General features: G+C 40.5%; 2 protein-coding genes across 26 annotated transcripts in view; both read right to left on the bottom strand.

The window, feature by feature from the left end:
- LOC132870728 (NLR family CARD domain-containing protein 3-like) overlaps positions 1 to 7,004 on the bottom strand; it is a 65,029-nt gene extending 58,025 nt beyond the window's left edge. Inside the window, exons 1-3 of the mRNA XM_060904546.1 lie at positions 6,873 to 7,004; positions 3,995 to 4,144; positions 685 to 801 (exon numbers count right to left, since the gene is read on the bottom strand). Of these exons, the coding sequence (XP_060760529.1) occupies positions 685 to 801; positions 3,995 to 4,047 (170 nt within the window). The 5' untranslated portion in view covers positions 4,048 to 4,144; positions 6,873 to 7,004. The remainder of the gene's footprint in view (positions 1 to 684; positions 802 to 3,994; positions 4,145 to 6,872) is intronic.
- LOC132870726 (protein NLRC5-like) overlaps positions 1 to 24,549 on the bottom strand; it is a 930,547-nt gene that overhangs the window by 521,302 nt on the left and 384,696 nt on the right. The window lies entirely within an intron of this gene.

Raw genomic sequence — 24,549 nt, 5'->3', positions numbered from 1 at the left:
CAAGACCTCGGTCACGGTATTTCACGATACGGACCTCCCAGCTGGTAAATAACATATATATCTTTTCATTTAAAAGATGATTCCTGCCTTTAGGTTTTGGTTTCAGTTGAACGAGATGCCAATAGGTAATTAGTCACGATTAATTGTTTTGATAAATTTGAGTACTTTTTGTTTGTGTATGTGTCGATATAATAAAAAGAAAATCACATGTCGGCTTGAAGATATGAAGTTTATCTTCTCGTGTTGAATAACTTGCATTTTTCATACAAAATACATCATGGACCTGATTGACATTTTTCCCGATATTTCACTCCAATGATGTCATCCCATTGTTTTACCATTAACTAGACGTGTGTTGTCAAAATGGTGAACCGGTTCAAAATTAAAATTCTTTTGATTAACTTGTGTATTTTTTTGAGGATGTGTCCATATAATATAAAGAGCATTACACAGGCGCAGGAATATATGAAGTTTATCTTTTTGTGGTGAAAATATTTTCACTTGTTTGCGTCACTCACTCGTGATATACGCAGTCATCACTCGAAGATAAACTTCATATCTTCACACCACCATGTAATATCATACAGCTGAATAATCAAAAAACTACAATATACATAAAATCAAAATAGCTCTTCATAGCAGCCTTCCACTGTGACTTTACCTTTGAGAATTATGGGATGTTACCTGTGTACAGACAAGGGGTTTCCATTTTTAAAGTCCCAAGGACAATCCATAGACCAATCACTCTTCATGGAGACACAACTGGGTTCTGGTGAATCTGATCTCTTCATCTGGATTTTACTGTACAACATTATAGAGGCAACATGAAGCAGAATTTCATTTTCTCAAATATCACAATATAAAATACTGGCAGAAATGAATTTTCTGCTCATATCATGAATCCCGATATTTCTATTTAATATTCTTTATGAGCTCTACCTCTTCTTACACACTAGGTGGCAGCACCAGAGGTCGTAGCCCACAGAGCACAGAGTTATAGAGTGGAAACTTAACTGCCTCAAAGCATGCTGACTTAAAGGAGATACGCAGAACCATGGCCTCACTTTCCTTTAGAAATGCCTTGAGACCTCAAGAATGGCACAAGAATAGTTTTAAGCATTAACAATAAATCTAATATAGTAATTTTTATGATTAAAGTGATTCATATAGGTAGCGGTCTGAGTGAATGACCTTGACGTCCGTAACGTCACAGCAGGAAGTCTATCGGTCTCATCGCCATTTCCACTATACTAAAACACAGAGCTGATTGCAACTCCGATCCTCCATTTTGAGCTAATTTATCGCCATGCCATGTAGAGGTGTTGCTGATGGGTGCAGCAACATGACAGAAGGTGGATTTACGTTGCATTCATGGCCCAAGAATGTTCAAACTGCAAAGATTTGGACGCGTTTTGCAAGAAGTTCATGGGCGCATTGGGCACCTATGAAGTGGTCTCCCCTCTGCTCTGCACATTTTACTGAAGACTCATACGAAACCTCTGATCTGTTGAGGAGCGTTGGCTATAAGCCCGTATTGAAAGAGGGTGCAGTACCAACAATTAAAGGAAAAGAAAACTACAAGAAAAGGAAAGTATTTATTTATTTATTTAAAAAGGAAAGTAAGTTCAGTTGCACTAGTTCTCCCGGAGTGTGAGCCAAGGGCTGTTGCTAAAACCCGGAATGGAACGGGACGTGACATATCGCTTGGACAGTGAACTCCCCGTGGTTGTTGCTAAAACCAGTGACGTCCCATCCCAAGTTTTAGTAATTGCCTGAGCCAAGCCGTAATGTCAGAGTACTCAATATGGAGAAAATAGAGAATGAGCGGACCAGCCATCTTATTTCTAAACTGGATATTGCTGCCATCTCGCCCTTACATGGAAGAAGCGAATGAATGGAGAACTGAACAAACAACTGAAAGTCAAATTGTTTCAAAACCAATCTGCCACAAGATCGGCCTTCAAGAAGTGAGAACACAGAGGGTAAGCTCTGACTCTCATTTGGATACAAAACAACAAAAACAACGCATTGTTTACCTGCATTTAGATTAATACATGTAACTTGTATTGTGTTTAAGTTACTGGTATAAGATTATTTAATTTGCTTCAAAATGTGATTGTCCCAGTTCATCTGATTATTTAATTAGCCTTTTACGTTTTATCAGTGAAAATTCATGCATGTACATGTATGTTGCATAAGTTATAACACCTATCCTGTTTTAATGAGTCTCAACCCACAATCAGTGAAGTCAAATTAGTCTTAGTTGAGCAAGTCGGTAACGGTATTTCTTACTTTCACCATAAATTTTTATTTATATGACTTTGTTCTGTAGCTATCAAAGGCCTTGGCCTTAAAACCGGTTACGGCTATGATGTCACGCAATCAAGGCTGGCTGGCTCAGCGGGGCAGCTCAAATGCCAACTTTGGGGTCAATAGACCCCTTCGCAGTAAACGTCATTCATACGTAAGCGGAAATTGCGCGCGCAGCCTGGACCCAAAAAAGACTCAGAAATGCCTAGTTGTTGTGTTGTCGGGTGTCAGAAACGTAGCAGTGATGGGGTTAAAATGTACAGAATTCCAGCAGGATCTCACCCATTCCAAAAAAATCGCCGACATCTATGGCTACAAGCCATCAAATGTGTAGACTGGGATGAAAGCACCATCAAAAATGTGCGGGTTTGCAGCGCCCACTTCATCACAGGTAAGATCAGGCTATTTATTAAATCTTTCTTTTTTTATTCTTTCTAGTCTTCGTTTATTGATGTAGCAAAATACTTTGGTAACGTTTGTCTGATTAGCTGGGTCATAGCTACACAATGTAATGAATATTGTTAGCATGTTAACTTAGCTTTGCATGCAATTTTGTTTGTAGGAGAGGTATCGCTTGACTCAAGCAGTCCAGATTTTGTGCCATCATTATTTGTGTATGCCGAAAATCACAATTTTAAAGCAAGGATGGAAAGGTAAAATTGTGTGCCCTCACTCTAAATGCCAACTTACGTTGACTGCTCTAACCTAGCTCCCGCCCCGTTCAGTTTCATTTCTGCTCTCTGCCTCTCGCTTTTTACGCAGCTCTGATTTCTCTTAGCTGCACTCTTTACACTATCATTCCTTTCATGCCATTACCTCCTGTAAATTGCTGTTTAGTGTTGGTATTTGCTGTTGTAGCTAAAGCCACATTGCCATCACATCACTGGCATAATTTGATTAAAACAAAATGAATATGAATGTCCCATTGTTAATCAAGTTGTACATGCCCGCACATAACATAATCATATGCGTCTAAAGACTTGTAGGCACAAAGTTTTTCGTGGGTGTACACTGAAGTCTTGTCAATAAGGTACGAGTATATATCTGGCCATTGTATACCAGGGAACTTACTAACATTGTCCATCCACTCTTTAATTAAATGCGTATCTGGTAGGCGATGTCCACTTGTTAGAGTTAACTTATTTATGTAGCATTCTCGATCTTGTAACGACAATTGTTTTGCATAATCTGACAGCTCATAATGCCGGTCTATGGGCAGCGCCATTGTTTCTGGGTCCAGGCTGCGCGCGCATCCTGGCAACGGTCGGTTTGTTTACAAACATGCGAAGGGGTCTATTCTAACTCTCAAATATATTTTTTTAATTCCCATTTATGCAGCATACAAGAGTCAAGGATGGAGATACTATCCACTCAGAAATTTATTTAAAAATAAAGGCTCTGCATATCTGCTTTAACAGTCCAGAAAGTGAAGCTAATCAGAAGGAAGTGTTATAGCACATGAATCAAACTCCAGGCCCACAGCATGAAAACTGCCTGTAGATTTAATTTAATAAGAATATAATTTTACTTACAATGAACAGAATCTGGCATTTTTTTCAAGTGGTGACTACTAACATTTCATTCTTAGTATGAATTTTTGATAAGTTATTCTTTTCATGTATACTCACTAAATATTTCAGATATGAACAGTTAATGACTAAAATCTTAGAACATGGTCGCTTACCACTTTTCTGAGGGTGGGGTCACATTATCTGTTTCCAGATCACGGCTCTCCATTTTTGAATATTAGTGTATAGACACATCTCATGAACACCACTGTTGATTCTTGAAGGCGCTGATCTCAAGTCACTCTTGAACTGAATGAATTATATCTCTAAAAATCAGGGAAAAAATGCTGTTAAAATGGGAGAAAAAATATTTTTCATCTAATGAACTGCACATGTGAAAGACTCCAAAAGTCATTAATAGAAAGGCTACTTTAAATCTAATACTGCTTTCTCTTTCCCAGCATTAAATGGGTTTTAGTTTGAATAAATTCTGATCCAGAAGTCAGTCAGTCTGAAGTCCGTTGCACTAAACAGAGATGATTTCTGTGAGCCTAAAGTAGGGTTGTGTGATATGACTGTTTTACACCGTGAACGATCCATGATCTGTTTTTACTGAGGGAGCACATGGACCGTGACGCTAAATATATTTTGTCAGTTGTGCTGAAAATGCTCAGACATGGCATCTTGTTTTCTGAGCCAGACTTTACTCTATTCACTAGTCGAGCTCACGGTCTCCCTGAAAGACACAGGAACAAACCAATAATAACCCAGAGTCAGCAGCTCCTTGGGTTACATTTCCTCATTTTGTTTACCAACAGCATGGCCAAGAACACAGAGAATCTGGAGCCTAAAACATTCCACATAAGTTAAATGGAAATGCTTGAATTTATACAACAGACACAGTGAAAATAACTGGTGTTTGACAAATATGCAAAGGCAAGAAAGCAGCCAAAAGACACTCCTTCTGAGAAAACACTGATCGCTGATGCCAAGACATTGCAGCTACATTCACCCATTAAATAACAGCTCAGATGATTTCAGTTCCGCTGACGGGACGCAGTTTTACCGCTGTTTTTACATGAGGTCAGTCAAATACAACCACATTTCTCTTCAACAAATCACTTAGTCAACAGTCCATATTGTGTTTCATTAATGTCACCGTTTCTGTCTGGGGTTGAAGTTTTCTTTTTTCCCCCAACAGCAATAAAATTGTCTCAAGGCTGAAAAAGAAATACTTTCACCTTCAGAAAACTGATTCACTACAAGTGATGTGAGGGAATTGACTGAGTCGGATCTTTTAGATGATTTTTAATTTGAAAACAAACAATGAAATTGAAACATGTATTCTCTGTTAACCCAGAGTCAGCAGATTCTTGGGTAACAGTTCCTCATTTTGTTTGCCAACAACATGGCCAAGAACACAGAGAATCTGGTGCCTAAAAATTCCACATCAGTTAAATGGAAATACTGGAATTTATAGAAACAGACACGGTGAAAACAGTTGGAAAATTATGCAAAGGTAGAAAAGCAGCCTAAAGACACCCTTTATGAGAAAACACTGATCACTGATGCCAGGACATTGCAGCTACATTGAACCATGAAGCAACTTCTAAATATCGCTGATCCTCATTATGATTAACTGAGTCTCACATATTTTTCTAATACCTGCATTCAAATGAACACAGGATGGCCAGAGAAGTACCATAAAATAAATAATAAAACATATCTTATTTAAAAATAATAAAATAAAAATGTAAACAAACTCAGCTAAAGTGTTCTGTATTTACATATTTGTTGCCATAAATGGGAGGCTGACATGGATGCAAATGCAGTTTGAAGTTTTAATAATGAAGAGACAGGCACCCAAATAAAGTGTTTCAAAAAAGAAAAAAAGGCAAAGGTCAGGCGGTTATCAAACATCAACAATGAGACAAAACCCAAACTCATGCACCAGAATAAGAAAACAGAAATAAAGGCTTCATACGTTCTGGTAGATGTACAAGTGGATATGGAATTGAAGTCCTTCAATATGTGTTGATTTGATTGTGAACGCGCGTGTGTGTGTGTGTGTGTGTGTGTGTGTGTGTGTGTGTGTGTGTGTGTGTGAGATCAGAAGTCAGGTGACTGTGAGCATGACAAAGGCTGTGTGTTTTGGGAAGTGAAATCCATGGTGGCCACATTTGTGGTGTTTTCTGAGAAACAGAATGTCTTGTTGATTCTGGTGTTGATTTGACAAATTTTTAACAAACAAGACCAGAACTGATTTATATTTGTTTGTTTTAAAATTTTGATATTTACTTATTTTCTTTTTTGGAATAATTGTTTACATTTTGCTGTTAAGTGCACTTTATTAAAATTTGTTTGAAAAGGTACTTTGGCCTCAAGTGTGTTATTCTTTTTCACTGAAATTATGTAAAGATATATTAACATCAACAGGGAAACTAGTTTGTTTGCTCTGATAAGTAACTTGCAAAATAGTTTTAAAAACAAACATTAAAAAAACATGATGTTTGTGATCCAGCCTGAAAAATCTTGAAATATTTATGCCAGATCTCCCACCCCAAAATTAACCACATTAAATTGTACTTTATTTTATTTTAATTATTGAATGATCACTGTAGCTTCCCTTCTCCACATTGACTAGCAGTTTAATGATTAATTTGTGTCCAGTTCATTAAAAGTGATGTAAGATGTCCTCTTCTTATTAGATTCCCTCACTGACTGAAACTCCTCCACTTTATCAGCTTTTCTCACACACACACACACACACACACACACACACACACACACACACACTCCATTAAAGTCACGTTAAACTTCAAATTACCACATTATGTGATTAAGGGAAACAAACAAAAAATGATTTCCAGTTAAATTCCCCCAAACTCTGAGTGTTTAATAGATGAGAAACTGAAGAGAGAAACTCGAATATAGAACACACAGCCGATAAACAGCAGCTTTACAGGGAAGATGATTTCAGTTCCGCAGTTTTACTGCTGTTTTTACACGAGCTCAGTCAAATACAACCACATTTCTCTCCAACACATCACTCACTTTTACTCAGCACTCCATGCTGGGCTTCATTAATCTCACCGGTTCTGCCTGGAGTTGGAGTTTTGTTTTATTTTGAATCATCTCTCCCAACAGCATCACAGCAGCGTCTCAGCTGAAAGAGAAACACTTTCACTTTCGGAAAACTGATTCACTCCAAGTGATGTGTCGTTCAGGGAGTGAATCGACTCTGTGAGTCGGTTCTTTTAGAGGAATTTTAAACTGAAAATGCAAACAATGAAATTGAAATGTTTACTCGTTCAGGGAGACTCTTGATGTTTTGTTGTTCTGAAGTTACACTGCAAGTCCAGTCCACTTTCATTACCAAAAAAATAGAATAAAAATGCTGTCATTAATAATAATAATCTCACATAAAAGCTGTTTGTGAAAAGCACAACAGAAGGCAGCTGAGAAAGATTTCATATTTTATCCTGATTATCACATTGTGTTTTTGCACAGCTACAATATGACCTCCCTCAAAATGACAAGTGTATCTGATATAATGACTAAATAGTGGAGTATATTGAGGTTTGTTTGTTTTTTTCCTCTAAGCATAAAAAAGTCTCGAGTATTGAGACAGCTGGCTATGACACACACTTAAAAGCAAATACAGGTGTTGTTTATTAGACCTCTTCTAAATGCAGCCCATTTATTTCGGTAAATCCGACACACAGTTTTATAGTAGTGATGCTCAGGTGAATCAGTCTTCGAATCATGTGTCGATTCTTAGAGTGCGTGCCAAATGAATCCCCGCTTCGAGGCGTGAATCAAGTGACATAAAACCACGTGACCGATGGATGACAAACAAGTAGATAAAGAGAACCCAGTTAAACAAATGAGACAAAAATATTATACTTGGTCATTTATTTATTGAGGAAAATGATCCAATATTAGACTACGACCCTGTAGAACAGGATAAAGCGGCTAGAGATAATGAGATGAGATGAGATTACATATCTGTGATGTGAACCTTTGCTTTCAGTATCTGGTGTGACCCCCTTTGCAGCAATAACTGCAGCTAAACGCTTACGGTAGCTGGTGATCAGTCCTGCACACCGGCTTGGAGGAATTTTAGCCCGTTCCTCCATACAGAACAGCTTCAACTCTGGGATGTTGGTGGGTTTAATTAAGGAAAATTAAGACAAGATGGCGCCAGTGTGCGTGGCCTGCCGTCTGTCTCTGCCAGCGTTATGTGTGTTTGTGCTGTATCTGTCACTGTCAGTCTAAATGTCTACTCGTTACTGGTGTCTGATCGCCAAACACTGTTGGATATTCAAGTTTCTGCCAAAGATCTGGTGGACAAAAGTCTTTGCCCCCTTTCCTATCGGGGACCCCAGTTCACTTGTGCCGCGCCTCTGCTCCATCCCTCCGGCGTAAACGCAGCGGTCGACTGGTAAGGCTGAAGGCCTGTTTGTCGCGCACTTCCAAGGTTTCTTGGATTAAGTATGGAGCGGTGCCTCACCTCGTTATTTCTCAACGCCTGGCTGGTACCTGTCGTCGGCCCGGATGAGATGCTCCAGCCCCGCGGCCCCTGCTCTCCTCGGCCTCGCTGGCGCTGGGTGAATTTGTGCAACCTCTGGCCTTTGTGTCAGGCCCCCCGGACGGTTCCTACCGTGGATCCGCCGATTCCTGCCAAGTTTGGGCTCGTCAATGCTCGGTCGCTAGCGAACAAAACTTTCATCCTGAAGGATTTCTTTACTTCCCGAGGACTGGATTTTCTCTGTGTGACTGAGACGTGGCTGCTGTTGGTGAGTCCAGCGCCCTCACAGAACTTTAATCTGGGGATTGCTGCTGTTTTAACTCCCCGCGGACCGAGGAGGAGGAATAGCGACTATTTATAAAAAAGTCATTATAAATGTAAGCAACTGTCTCTGTCATCCTCCTTCACCAGCTTTGAGATGAGTTTATTTGAGCTGGCTTGCCCTCACACAGTCAGTGCGTTTACATGCACATAGAGAAAATCGAATTTCTGCCGTTGCTCGACTGAAATCGAAGTTCTAAATGGCATGGAAACATCTTAGCTCAACTGAAATTGAACCGAACTTGATTTCTCGTAATCGAGCTACACGACCTAGATTATGCGATTTCTGCCGAGCTACTTAGTGCATGTAAACCCTATCGAGCTACGTAGTCGAGCTACTTACTTCAGCACTGCCCCTTCCGGAAGTGACGAGTGACGAGACCACAAGCGGGAAACACAACAGCCTCAGTCAAAAAAAAAAAAAAAACAGCCTCGGTCAGCATGACACTTCACCTTAGCTGCCCACTTTATTAGGAACACTTCTGTTCGTACATACAAACTACAAACACTCTTCTTAGAGTTTAGAGTATATTTTATTTTTAAAAGGGACAGTGTACAAATTAAACATTATCCTTGTGGTAAGGACAGATGTCTGTCCCAGGTTATAGCAGTACATGCTAATTTCCGCCTGTAGTCCCTTGGCAGGTGGATTTAATAAAAAGATAAATAAAATGTACAGGAAATGTCATAAAATCTGTCATTAGAGCAATTTGTAGTGATTTAGACCAGTAAAATTTCTTGTGAACACGGAACTGATAACTTTGTTTATACTCTTGAATAGCTCTTCTTCATGACAACAACCGGAAGTGTACCAACACGATAGGGCGTGTAGCGCCACCTGTGGCTCGGGTGCACAATGTACCTCACACAATAGCTCGATTTCCTTGTGTGCATGTCGGATTGGATTTCTCTGGCACCCCTGCTGGGACCCTTAGCTCGATTACCGACAGCAGCTCGATTTGGATGTGCATGTAAACGTACTGAGTGTTGTGTGTGTGTGTGTGTGTGTGTGTGTGTGTGTGTGTGTGTGTGTGGCGGTCTACAGACCTCCCAAATACAATAAGGACTTCATAAATGACTTTTCTGATTTCCTGGCTGAAATTATGCCCGAGTATGACCGTGTCCTTATTGTTGGGGATTTTAATGTTCATGTGTGTTGTCCTGATAAGCCAATGGTGAAGGACTTTCTTAACCTTAAGCTAGCAATACTGCACTCAAACCACTACTTTCTTTATATATATATATATATATATATATATATATATATATATATATATATATATATTTAAAAAAAACATTACGGTATTGGATAAGAAATCCAATGACTATTGCCATATTTTAATGAAATACAAATTGCTACATCTGGAAAATCTTATTAAATATTCACACTCATGTTTAATGTATAAAATTATTCATGGACTTGGTCCTCCTGTACTGACCCAGTTTATAAAGGTGGTATGAACATCTACATGGAGTGCAGCTAGAGGAGATTGTGTGGTCCAGTTTAGAAAAAGTGCTTTTAGCCAGTCTGTATTTTCAATCAGGGCTGCTCGTGAGTGGAATTCCATTCCAATTGACATTAGAAATCAATCAAATTGTGCTTCTTTTAATTTTTTTTTTTTAAAGTGGTTAATTAGTGGTCAAGGCTGTCAACATTAAATTTTAGTGTTTGATTTTTCTCCATGTTTGCTGCCCTGCCTGTCGATGTTTTTCTGATGCTATCTGTCATGTTGTCTTGTTAGTTTGTCGAGTATTACTGTTGTTTTTTGTGTATGTTTTTTTTATTTGTGTTTGGTGTTTATGTCCTGCTTGTTTATGGCTTGTTAGTTTTTTATTGTGTCTTGTATTATAAATGTTGTTGATATTTGTTGTTGTAGCTTAATGTTGTTTTTGGTTTTGCTTGTAGTAATTGTTTGGTGTTGAGTTTGTTAGCTTGTGTGTGAATGTATTTTAGATTAGTCTTCTACTTTTGAATTTTTATTTAGATTTAGTGTTTTTTTTTTTTTAGGGTGACCATTTTAACATCAGTCCAGGGACAGCAGATGCAAAGTAGCCTTTTGGTTAATTCTGGCATATTTACATTTGTTAAATGTTTTATTAATGTGCACTGTTCCTGATAACTAAACCTTTAAATAAAATAATAAATAAACCTCATTGACTCTTTTAATCTAGTACAGTCTGTTTCTGGTCCCACACAAGAACGTGGACACACACTCGATCTTGTTTTATCATATGGTTTGCCTGTGTTTAATTTGGAGATCTGTGACGCAGTGTTTTCGGACCATATGCCGGTACTGTTTGATGTTGTTGTCGCCGGTAACACAGTTAAACCTCGCGCTGCTGCTGCCCGGTGCTGTCGCGTCATTAACCCTTCCACTGCTGCTCAGTTCTCAGCCGTTTTTAATCAGAGCTGTGTCATTCCTGAATCAGTGTGTAACGACACGGACGAGCTGAGTTCATGGTTCCACTCCTCCTGCCAAATTGTTTTGACACTGTGGCTCCATTAAAAATCAGGCAGCCTAAAACCAAGGGCGGCTGGTGCATAAGGGCGATTGGGCGACGCACTGACAAAACGAAAAAAAAAAAAGTTTTTCTTCTTTTTTAAAAACAAACTTTCACCAGTGCTGCTCGAGGCCATTTTAATCTGTCTCTGGGTATCATTGTCCAATCAGGGTGGTCTTGCTTCTAGAGTACCGTCCCTTTTGGGGCAATTTCAGTCACACTGAAAATCGCCCAAGAGTTCACTGATAGAGTCCCATGTTAATAGAGTGCTTCGAGGTCAGCGCGAACCCAGCGGCGGCCATATTGGAAGTCAAAGGTCGCTGTGTCAGTGCATTGTTGTTGTTCAGCGAAGCAAAAAGGGGTGACAATGCTGAATACGTGCATCATTGTTGGCTGTAGTAGCCGGGGGGAAAAGGGTGACAAAAGCTTCCACAGACTCCCTAAAGTCGTGACTAACCAGGGAATTGCAGCACAGGAGAAAAGCGAGCAGAGGAGACGACAGTGGCTGGCTGCCATTAACCGATCAAATTTAGGACAACTTGACTGTATCCGGATTTGTTCTGATCACTTTGTGACAGGTAGGTTAATATTGTCTTGAATTTCATAGTTACTAAAATAAATGTGATACAAACTATTATCTTTTCTATGTACTTTCAGCAATGATTAATGGATATATTTGTCACATTAGGTAGCTTATGTCTACTGCAGTGCATTGTTGCATAAAATGGCATTTAAGATCTAGGCCTAGTAATGTTTATGTACACATGCTTTAGTTCACAAAATGGACTTGGGTGAAACACTAGATAGTTCACAAGTATGTCACATGCGGCAAAAAGCTGGGGTCAGCTTTCCATTCCTTCTCACTAACAGTGTATGGATCTACATTCCCAATGAAACGTACCTTCTCAGCATAACGCTCCCGTGCCTGCTTATCCAAACTTTCACAGTAGTGCTCCGTCACTTCAGATGTCTAAATTCTTAAAAAATCCAAGCTTCTAAGCCCTCTAACGCGGAAACGAATCGGTGAATGTGTACTCTATGATGTGTACTCTATGAGCGCTCTGGAGCGAGTGACTTCCAAGATGGCCGCGCAGACCGCAGTGTTACTATTTTTAGCATCATCTCGGAGCACTCTATATATTTTTTTTCTCCTGACTGACACATCTCTATGGATTCCGGGGGGGCTTGCCCTAACGTGCTTACGTCACTGCGAAGCGTGGCAAAGTTGTGTTTGATCCGCTCAGTTTCTGAGGTGAGATGGATGTGGAAAGCAATTCAGTGCGGTCCTTAAAAGAAGTTCCATTTAGTCAGCGATCAAATCAAGCTAAATTGGCAACAAAACAAGCTGGACCCCCCCCAACCAAATCTAAACATAAAACAAATTTCGACAAGGGGGGAAATCATATACTCGAGGTTTTACTTCAACATGGTCCCAGCGCAAATCCTGGCGAGCTGGCTGCAAGGACACCTCAGCGGTTTTCTGCTCCCCCTGCTTACTTTTCCACCCTGGAGGTGGCTCCACGGACAACACTGCTTGGACGGTCACTGGAGTTTCGGACATGCATCATTTCTCATCTCATCTCATTATCTCTAGCCGCTTTATCCTTCTACAGGGTCGCAGGCAAGCTGGAGCCTATCCCAGCTGACTATGGGCGAAAGGCGGGGTACACCCTGGACAAGTCGCCAGGTCATCACAGGGCTGACACATAGACACAGACAACCATTCACACTCACGGTCAATTTAGAGTCACCAGTTAACCTAACCTGCATGTCTTTGGACTGTGGGGGAAACCGGAGCACCCGGAGGAAACCCACGCGGACACAGGGAGAACATGCAAACTCCACACAGAAAGGCCCTCGCCGGCCCCAGGGCTCGAACCCAGGACCTTCTTGCTGTGAGGCGACAGCACTAACCACTACACCACCGTGCCACCCACATGCATCATTTGTCGGAGAAAATAAAAAAAAAACATGAGTCATCAAAGATTCACATGGGCAGCTGCCTGAAGTTTTTGGCTTTTGGGAGAGTGAACATCGCTACACAGCTGGATGAGGGCTACAGGCTAGCAGTTCGCCGCCACAACGATGAGGTGAGCAAGAACAGGCACATATTAAACCGGCTCATCCAATGCGTGAAATTTTGTGGAGTGTTCGAGTTAGCTCTACGAGGCAAAGACGAAACTGAGGGCTCCAGTCACCGTGGTGTTTTTCTGGGTTTGGTTGACTTCGTGACTCACACACACACACAGTCACAGAATCTGTTCACTTTTGATGTTTTCAATGTGCATTTTTATATTTGCCACACTTTGCTCTTAGAGTTAGCACTTTGGTAATATCCTTGGTAAATACCAGTAATTGCAAGATCTAAAGATCCACTCATCTATTTATTCAACTGCTATTGTTATGTTAGCCAACTATTTACAATGTTTTGTTACAGTAAGTGCACTTTCCTGTTGTCCTTAAGTTGCACAGTCTGTAAAATTCTTACTGGTCATGGAGTTTGAAGTACAAAATCTATTTTCAGAACATTCTGTAGAACAGTTGACTTGCTTCCTAGATCAATTTACTTCAGTCCTGTGGACATTTATGGTCCGTGTAGACATAACGGGGGAAAATTGCCCCCCCTGAAAAAAATTCAGGAGCCGCCACTGTCTAAAACTAAATGTGAACCCTGGCTAGATGACACCATAGTTAATAGAAGGGATGGTTAGGAAACCCAGCAAACTTCAAAGGACCATCCTATTGTTTCGTATTTGAGGTTGAACTGTACCGTGACGTCATCACGAGAGTGCACACTTTAACCTGGCAACAACAAACATGGCGGACGGATCTGACGACTTCTTGTTTGGGGATGATTTTGATGCTATCTTAGATATTTTATTGGAAAATTTAGAAATAGAGGAGCACTTGGGGCGGCACGGTGGTGTAGTGGTTAGCGCTGTCGCCTCACAGCAAGAAGGTCCTGGGTTCGAGCCCCGGGGCCGGCGATGGCCTTTCTGTGTGGAGTTTGCATGTTCTCCCCGTGTCCGCGTGGGTTTCCTCCGGGTGCTCCGGTTTCCCCCACAGTCCAAAGACATGCAGGTTAGGTTAACTGGTGACTCTAAATTGACCGTAGGTGTGAATGTGAGTGTGAATGGTTGTCTGTGTCTATGTGTCAGCCCTGTGATGACCTGGCGACTTGTCCAGGGTGTACCCCGCCTTTCACCCGTAGTCAGCTGGGATAGGCTCCAGCTTGCCTGCGACCCTGTAGAAGGATAAAGCGGCTAGAGATAATGAGATGAGATGAGATGAGAGGAGCACTTTACGAACTCAGTCGATGATGTGAGTATGAAATTTGTGAATTTGCGTGAAAGTTGAGCCACGCGACTGCCCAGACTAAACTCGACTAAACTTGAACTTGATCTCTTGTGGTCTAGATATCAACCAAAAATACAAGTTCATGCCTAAGATCAAGGGTTTTTTTTTTAAACATTTGCACCCGAACTCTCGTTTTCATGTAGTTTTAGATCAGAAACCTTGTTTGAACATCTTTCGTTGTTTTGTTATGGCCATGCTTTAATGCATTGGTCTCTCTTGTTTGGCAGGTTCAATCGACAGAAATACTTTGTAATGATTGTGGGGAAAAATACCAGACCAGATATAGTTAATAGAGACTTGTTAGAGGTTTCATGGCTTCTCTTAGGCATTTTCAGCTTAGGCACAGCGCCAAATATGGGTTTCTTTTTTGTTAGTTTTTCGGAGTGAACTACAAAAAAGCAAAAGAAAAAAACAATTAAGACAGGAATATTTTGAGAAAACAGTTCAAAAGAAAGAAAAAAAATGAAAGTAAAGGGAAGCTCAACTAAAGCTTAGCGTTGTACAGTCTCAAACCGGTGCGCGGAGACTCACTGATCAATAACAAACAATAACTGAATACTGACATATTTCAACATCTTCAGGCGCAAAACGCTTCTCACAGGTGTAGACTGTATCCCTTTTGATCTGTTCTCTAAAATCTTGGTCTACTTCTCTTGTCTTCTTTAGCTCACCAAGCCATTCCTCTTGCCATTTCTTATGAGCTTCATCGCTCGCCAACGGCAGCTTAAAAACGCCGATTCCTTTGGTTCTTCTGCAAGAACCACAACCAAAAACCACACAATTTTGGCCTGGCATTTCTGGAAACTTGAATAAAGGATTGCTAAAGTAAAGAAATCTAGGAAAATATCGCTCGCTTGAAATACTACTCACTCGGTTCTATCGGTCTATAAACTAGTGTGCACTCTCAGGGTCACGTGATCAAGCCTAAACCATAACAAAGAGTTATCCCTTTGAAGTTTGCCAGCTTTCCTAACCACTCCCCTCTATTAACTATGACGACACGACCCGTGCTGTCAGACGCCAGTGCCGTAGAGCTGAGCGCAAGTGGAAGAGAGACAAACTGCAAGTGTCTTTTCAAATGTTAAGAGTGTGCTGGCGTAACTATCAGATAACTGTGAAAGCTGCTAAAACTAAACATTTCTCTGAGATTATTCTGTCAAGCTGTCATAAGCCTCGTGTTCTCTTTAAGACTATCGACTCCGTTCTTAATGCTCCGCAGACCGTCGGTATTGAGGCTTCGCCTGCTGTTTGTGAAGACTTTCTTCACTTTTTTTATTGACAAGGTTGCTGGCACTAGGGCTCTAATCTCACCTTCTGCATATGACCCTTCAGTCTCTGTCCCCTGCTCAGCTGTCTTTGATAGGTTTGAGTCTGTGACTCTGTCAGATTTACAGGACACTGTTGGTCATTTAAAGCCCTCAGGCTCAATGATGCTGTCCCTTCTCGACTATTTAAAGAGGTTTTTCCTACTGTGGGTCCATCCGTGCTTGCAGTTATTAACAGCAGTTTGTCCTCAGGTGTAGTCCCTAAAAACTTTAAACATGCAGTAGTGCAACCTTTAATTAGAACAATAGGTTTAGATTCTGCAGTTTTGGCTAATTATAGGCCTATTTCCAAACTGCCCTTCCTTTCAAAACTCCTCGAAAAGACAGTCTACAATCAATTAATGTCCTTTCTGGAGGAGCACAATATTCTTGAGGTTTTCCAATCTGGTTTTAAATCACTGCACAGCACAGAATCGGCTCTTTTAAGAGTTTTTAATGATATTCTTTTAACTTGTGATTCTGGTGAATGTGCTGTTCTTGTACTTTTAGACCTAACTGCTGCATTTGACACTGTAGACCATGACATTTTAATTTCACGTTTGGCGCAGTGGGTGGGCGTCAGTCAGAGCCGGCCCGTGGCATAGGCAATATAGGCAAATGCTAAGGGCGCTGCGTCCATCCAGGGGCGCAGAAACGGGGGGAGAAAAATTATGACTTCCACTATTCTGAAAACGAGTCAGCATTATAATGTCTTAGCCTAATTTAATTGTACAGCAAAGCATGTAGTCAGGGTGCGATTTGTCAAAAAAAGCGGGGTGGGGTGGTGGTTGTTAATCATGAAACAATAAGCGCTCAACAGTGGTTCGCCCTGTCTATAGTGTGTCTTCGGGCGCGCAAGTGCGCATCCGCGGCTATTCTCTGTTTTGGCCATGTAATCATAGCCGGCGATTGCTATAGGCGACCTAGGCAATTGCCTAGAGCGCAAAGTGTGCCCAGGGGCGCCAAGGGCGACCAAAACCCCACCAAAAAGGAGGGATGGAGTTATTGAATGGAGATGTTACCAAGTGCATCAGTGGTGTACAGTGTTTTCAACCACTGTGCTGCCGAACTCTAGTACCGCAGAACACTAGTGTGCCGTGAGAGATCACCAAGTGTACCGTGGAAAATTATGGAATGACTGTATATTGTAAATATTGGCAACAGCGTTTTAGTTTCAGTCAACATTTTCTATTGGTGATGTGCCTTGAGATTTTTTCTTTGAAAAAAGTGCGCCCTGGCTCAAAAAGGTTGAAAAACAAGTGTAGCCTACGCAGTAGTGGTCGGTGATTTCCTTATGCCTACTAAAAATGCACAATGATAGGTTATAAGGGGGGCGGGGGGAGCGGTGTTCATCGGGGAATGAGAATGGCTATCCACTGCAAAAAGTAGCCCAGACTACAAGTGCTTAAATGAAGAAATCCAAACTCTCGGGTGCGCAAGGGCGCAAACGAAGGCTACAGGAAGAAACAAATAGAGCCAAGTATAGAGGTAAGTCTGATCTAATCTCTCATATCAACCATTATAGTGGCAAATTAATATTTTAGACGCCTGAATCAATGTCTGCCTAGCTAACTAGATGCAAACAGCAATAGACTTCAATAACAAAGTACCAATAATAGCACTTTTGTTTGAAAATATAGCCCATTGATGTCCTAACAGGGTGCTTAAGTTTGCACAATTTAGAACTGTAGAATTTTTTATTCATTTAATTTGTTAATTCTTCAGAGATGACTTAACTTTTAATAGCAAAAAAGAAACTAAAAATTTCTTGTTTATTGTCCATGCACTACACTTTGAACAGGGTGCGGAAGAGTTTTTGCCCATTATATGGAGATATGTATTGAATTTGTGTGGTCATTTTACTTTGTGACACTTTGTTAATAATGATAACAATAATGAAAAAGATAAAAATGACTTGTTTATTGTCCATGCACCGTACATTGTTTAATAGTAATAGAATAGAGTGATTAGATTAAAGTGTTATTTAGATGTTATTAGAGGGTTTTTTTTCTGGGGGGCGCCAAAACTCAATCTCGCCTAGGGCAGCCAAAGACCTAGAGCCGGCCCTGGCATCACTGGCATAGCACTGGAGTGGTTCAGGTCGTACTTGGCAGATCGAACTTTCTGTGTGAGCCTTGGTGACTCTGTATCCTCCTCCGTCATGTGGTGTCCCGCAGGGCTCAGTCTTAGGCCCTCTTCTCTTTGTACCTGCTCCTGCTTGGTTCTGTACTTAGGAAGCATGGTATTTCATTGTTATGCGGATGACACTCAGGTCTATATGCCTCTTAAAAAGAATCAAGCATTCTCTGTAAGACCCTTACTTGAATGTCTTGATGACATAAAGGCCTAGATGGCTCTAAATTTTTTTTAAATGTTAACAAAAAGAAGACAGAAGTGATTGTTTTTGGTGGCAGCTCCGAGACCCTCTGTCTAGATCTAAGTTCCTTGGCTCAATACCTAAAATCCAACATTACTAACTTGGGAGTTAAGGTGGACTCTGACCTCAGACTTGACAATCGGATCAAGACAGTTGTGAAGTCGTTTTTATCAACTGAGGCAGCTCGCCAAAATAAAGCCAATTCTTTCAAAGCAGCACTTTGAGACAGTAATCCATGCCTTTGTCACCACATGGCTGGATTACTGCAATGCACTTTATGTGGGGGTTAGTGGGTCCTCCATTAACCGTCTTCAGATGGTACAAAATGCTGCTGCACGTCTTTTAATTGGCACATGCAAACATGACCACATTTCCCCCATTTTAGCCTCACTCCACTGGTTGCCTATACATTTTAGGATTCATTACCTCCACCAAGGAGGTTATGTTTTTGGTAGCGTTGGTTTGTTTGCTTGTTTGTTTGTCTGTTAGCAACATTACGGAAAAAGTTATGAACAGATTGCTCTGAAATTTTTTCCAGAGGTGTGACTGGGCACAAGTAACAATCCATTAAATTTTGGCGGTGATCCGGATCACCTTCTGGATCCAGGATTTTTTTAAAGGATTCTTTATCATTGCGAGATGAGCTGTTTGGCGGAGGTCTACGCTCCGAGTGCTTTTCTAGTTTTAAAATTCTTTTATTTGCTTTCAAATCTCTCAATGGTCTCGCCCCTCCCTACCTCTCTGAATTGCTGCTCTCTCAGGTCAGCTGATCAGCTGCTCCTGAGGGTGCCAAAAACTAAGCGCAAGCTCAGAGGGGACCGTGTTTTCGCTGTGGCAGCCCCTAAATTGTGGAATGATCTGCCTCTGCACGTTAGACAAGCATCTTCCTTGTCTGTTTTTAAATCCCTTCTTAAGACCCATCTCTTTTCCATGGCCTTTGACACCCTGTAAGATGTTGATTTTATTTTATTTATCTTTTTTATTTTATTGTTTTGTTTTATTATATATCTTTTTATTGATGTTTTATGTCTTTTAATTTATCTTGTATTTACCATTGTATCATGTACAGCACTTTGGTACCTCCTGGTTGTTTTTAAAGTGCTTTATTAATAAAGCTGGATTGGATTGGATAATAATGGTATTACTGCAACCACAGTTGTGTTTAGTGAGTAGTAGGAAGCAAAGTGCTTGTGAATCTGGACAGAAGAGCCTCTGGGACTGATCATTATATGGGACTTATAATTATGTGGGATTTGTGTCCTTGTGGGACTGGACTGAAAAATCTTACTGATTTTTATTAAAGAACAGAATTTTCTCTACAATTTAAAAAAAAAAAAAAAAACAATTTCACCCACCTTTGAAAAAACAAGCACATTTGCAGGGACCAGAAGAGGCTGGGGTACACAAACATCTCAAAGCAAGGAGATAATGTATATATTTAGGCACTGCCTAAAAAGGGAGCCATTTAAATGCAGATTTATTATATTTAGTTGATCTTACATCCAGTTTGATAGTTGTAGAATAAAAAAAAAATGTTGCAGTTTAAAGTGCATATCCTGGTCCAATTTTGGGTTTTTTTAAATATGAAAGTATGTCCTTTTACACACTCATCCAGAAGGGTAATTTTGCCCAAGGCCATCTGTCTACAGCAGAAAAAAATAAAATAAAATGCGTCTGGAAAAATCCCAATGGAGTCTGGAGCCAGATTCGTGACTTCACCTGCGGAAGCGCCAGCAGGCTGTGCGAGCTTTGCATGGTTTCAGTGCACAGCCTGTGTAGACCAAGCGCTCCCATTTCTCTCTCATTGTCCGGTCTTTTGGAAAACGATGAGTACTAATCCCATCAAGATCGGTGTTGCTACACCCTCCCAAGATACATCTGTTAACCATATTAATAATTGCGTGATAACGAAGAAACTTGCAGAAAACCACCAGGTTGTTTTCTCAAACAAACCAGCGCTGACGTAGGATTCAAAAGGAGGCGTCCCACATGCGACGTCACGAAAATCAATGTTTGCCGGGAAATCCAAATGCCAAGTTTTTTCAGAGGTGGACCAATTCACCTCAAATGGCTTGATTTCAACTGAATTTTTCTGGCATTGCGCAAGGTAAAAAAAATTGTGCGAGATGTGACAGATACTTGACCAAAGTTTAATATAAAATAGGAGAATTACATTGGACTTGCTCCTGAATTTACCCATGATATGCACTTTAACAAGCCCGAATCATGGCACGTCACTTCCGGATATCTAGAACTCGACAACTGAGATGAACCAATAGCATCACACTTGTTCTGTGAGGCCTTGTTTATCATCGGTCACGTGGTTTTATGCAACTTGATGCATACCTCAAAGTGGTTTTGAATCCTCAGAATCATCTGATCATTACTGGTTCTCACAACAGTCATCGTCATCCTTGTTATTATTAAGGTTAGGTTAATGTGGGGCGGCCTTGAGCTGAAGTGCCCTTGAGCAAGGTACCCAACAGCCCTGACTGCTCCCCGGGCGCTGTAGTGTGGCTGCCCACTGCTCTGGGTGTGTGCGCGTGTGTTTTCACTGCTTCAGATGGGTTAAATGCAGAGGATGAATTTCACTGTGCTTGAAGTGTGCATGTGACAAAGGTTTCTTCTTCTCGTCTATTATCTTCACCATCATCTTTAACAATGTCGTTGTCGCTGCGATCATCATCACTGCTTACTTTGAAATACAATTCTGATCCCATGTAATACTGAAAGACAAACAAATCCCAAAAATAAATGCCATGTGCCGATCACAGCAAGTGCCCTGATGTGCCCCACCAGACGTTCAAGTTAAAAATAAAACTTGATCAAACAATTTAGCAATTTTAAAAAGTTATGATGCTGGTAAAAATAGGTTTACCTGAATGCAACCATTTGCACTGAAACCGGATATCCGGCCATGATGTAACTGGATCACAAGTATGTCGTTTGCCTTCATAATACAGAGCCATCAAATAACGACTTCTAATTCTTAAAAAAAAAAAATCCCTGGGTGCCACTACTCTCGGTGTGCGCACGTGCGTGTGTTCACTGCTTCAGCAGGGTTAAATACAGAGAAAGAACTTCACTGTGCTGTAATGTATATGTGACAAAAGCTTTTAATTCTAAAAACCCAATCAAATTTTCTGTAACCGTGTGACTTCTACTGGCAACAAAATCTGTGAATCAAATCAACGGACTTCATTTTTATGACATTTAAATCTCACTTGGCAAGATAACGCATACGTGGTACTGACACAGATACTATTAAACAATGGCTGCTGTCATAGCAACACAATTCTTGTCATCTTAAAAAAAAAATTAAAATAAATCTTTTTTTCTCAGTGAATAAAAACAAACAAAAGCATATATCACATAAAAATACGATTGGATTCAGGCCTGGAATTTCATCATTTTAGGGGCAAGGCCAGTTGGCCTTTCGTGCTGTCAATTTTTTGAGGGCACAAAGGCCAAAAGCCAGGGCACCAAGGCCATAAAATAAAACAATGATTTTAAGTTCACATCTATAATGAATTTAATTTAAGGACCAATGACTCTTCTGAGGAAGATTGGAGTCTCAGTCGAAACTATCAAGCAGATAAAGAAACATCTCCTACACTATTATATCTGAAGATAAGAAAATATTGAACACATGAAAACTTATCAATCCATCACTCACTTCAAAAATTGTAAAACTTATTAAACCTATATCCTCCCATAATTTTTGTTCAATTGACACCGAATGTGCAAGAGCATCTTCAGACTGTACTACTACGCAGATTTTTGATTAATCAAAATTGAGCCTGGAGTCCATCAAAATGTTTGACTGTAAATGGAACATATGCTAGCATGCAGGCTACTGATTAACCCATAAGAGCCCAGACCGATTTCTCAATCAAGGAAAATTATTGAGGAAATAAAATGAACTAAATAGACGACAAAGAAAACATTTCTGACCTTTTATTTTTTAAAATAGCACTTTCATGTCTCAAGATCTGAAATATTAAATTGCAAATTTGCAGAACACTGCAACACTATTACACTGTTAACCCCAAAGTTCATTCTCTGCAAACAGTTTGAGTAAATACCACTTTTAAAGATTAGTTTTATTGTATTACTTAAACAGTATGAGTATATGAAGAGTATATGAGACAGTCATTGGGTTACTCATTTTTGTAATTTAAACAAACTTAAACTATCATGTTTTGCTTCAGGCCACAGTGCTGCCCTGTTGTGATCGGCTCAAAACAAGTCTGTGCTTGCTTGGCATAATTATTACTGGGGGTAAATGAATAAAAGTAAATGTTAAATGTTGTAATGACGCCAAAAACAATGAGATAAAATCTCTTGCGATGGTGATCTCGTCAAGATGGCAGCAGTTACACTTCGGTTAAAACAGCAAAAAGAAACGTACAATACTAGTAACAAAACAATGCTAACTGCATAGATTAAAAAAGTGGCTATGAACAGACAACAGCACAAATCACGTATCATATTACGGCAGGAACAAGCAGTAGGAACATCCATGACCTTACGCTTAAAGCTCGACAAAGGAAAAACTTGACAGCAAGCTAATTAGCATTTGTTAGCGGCTATAGTCGGTACTCGGCACGTTAAAAGTGAGTCAGCGTTGTAACGACATAACGTTACTGTACAAGCAATGCTTATTTAACGGTAACAAACTTAAGCCCTATATGTTGAAATTCCTCTCTTATTCATTCATTAATTTATCACACAGTCTTACCTCAGTCAACTTCTTCCCTCCTTCTGTAAAAATTCAACGTCTCAGACGTGGACACAAGTGGGCGAGGGATGCATTTGATTAAGTCTCCTGGTTGGCTGGTGATAGATTGGTGTCATTATAGCACGTCTGAGCAGTTCATGCCAGGCTCGAGTCCGAGCTACCACTGATGAGTTGCCCAATAAGAATCCAGAATGTCATCAAAAGACGTATTTTTTTCTCAATAGACGCAGGTGATGTTAAAGCCTATTGGCAGTCACGAGGCAGACTACAAAAGCGCAAAACCGCAGGGCATCAAGGCCACTGTGGCCTTACGGCAGATACTTTTTTCCAAGGGCACGAGGCCAAATTGAGAGGGCAGGAGGGCTGTGGCCCTGGTGAAATTACCGCCCTGATTGGATTTATTGCTACACCCAAACACTTGACACTCTGTCATCTTTAGGGTTGTTTACAACAGTTTAGAAGCGATATACAGCCACCTGGTCTTAGCTTCAGTAAGTCGTGTGGCGAGTACGTGACGTCACAATCTCGGATTCTCTGATGTAATCTGTACTCAGAGCGTGACATCTGAACCTCGGAGAGAGGGAGGGTTTTGGATAGCTTTAGAGTCGGGGTTCTGTAATGAAGTCACAGATCGCCTCAGTATAGATTTAATTTCCGGTAACTATTAACATTTAGGAACATTATATTTAGCCTAACATGCGTGCAAGAATATTTTAGCACTTCACTTTTAATCTTGACATATTATGTTAAATTTACACAATTTAAGAGTTAATAAATATACAATTTATACAGGTGTTCCTAATAAAGTGATCAGTGAGTATATTAAATTCCAAAAGACAAAGTGATAAATGTGCCTTGTAGTGAGTCTCCTCGGGGCTTCCTCAGATTAACTCCCCAAATGCCGATCCTGTCAGGTGAGAATCCCACCAACGTGTTAGAACTAAATGACTGACGTGTTTATGAATGTGTTGTCTGTTCCCCAATATGGAAATGCAGGAACACCAGAGTCTTCATCTCACACACAGATGTTCACCACAACCTGGGGAAAAAAAAAATTTAATTCAGTCTTCTATAAGATTTGAGTTCGAATATTTAGCTCCAACAAACAAGAACTTCCACAAGATCTAGCAGGAAAGTGAGCAGATGTTTCCCATCACATCACTGCTCTTATCCAATCACAGGCTTTGGAGCTTTTTAAACAGTAACTAACACTGCGGTGGGTTTGATCTCTTGTTCTACATGTAGATTTAAGTGCAGACTTTAAGAAGAAGCCGAGGTGAATTTTACAGGAACGACAGAAGACACGGTGTGGAGGTGGAGAGCAGGAAGGAGTGTCAGAGTGAGTAAAGTGGCTCCTTAAATCACATATTTGTGGCAGTGTGGCATTAAAGATGATCATTTTACTGAGTTTTGAGGAGAGTTGAGAAGAAAGTGTGCTGCTGATCAGAAACAGGGAAAAGCCGAGATCATCTTATTCAGACAAAAGCAGCAGGATGAAGTCAGAGACAGCAGGGTGTCACAAGGAGACGAGGTGTTCATTTACAATCACTCTCATGCACTCAGACGGCACATTTTGGAGACTGACTGACTCCATCTTC

The sequence above is a fragment of the Neoarius graeffei genome, chromosome 22 (assembly GCF_027579695.1).
Source record: "Neoarius graeffei isolate fNeoGra1 chromosome 22, fNeoGra1.pri, whole genome shotgun sequence".
NCBI lineage: Eukaryota > Metazoa > Chordata > Actinopteri > Siluriformes > Ariidae > Neoarius > Neoarius graeffei.
Note: the sequence above shows the minus strand (reverse complement) of the source record. Positions and strands in the feature narration are given on the sequence as shown.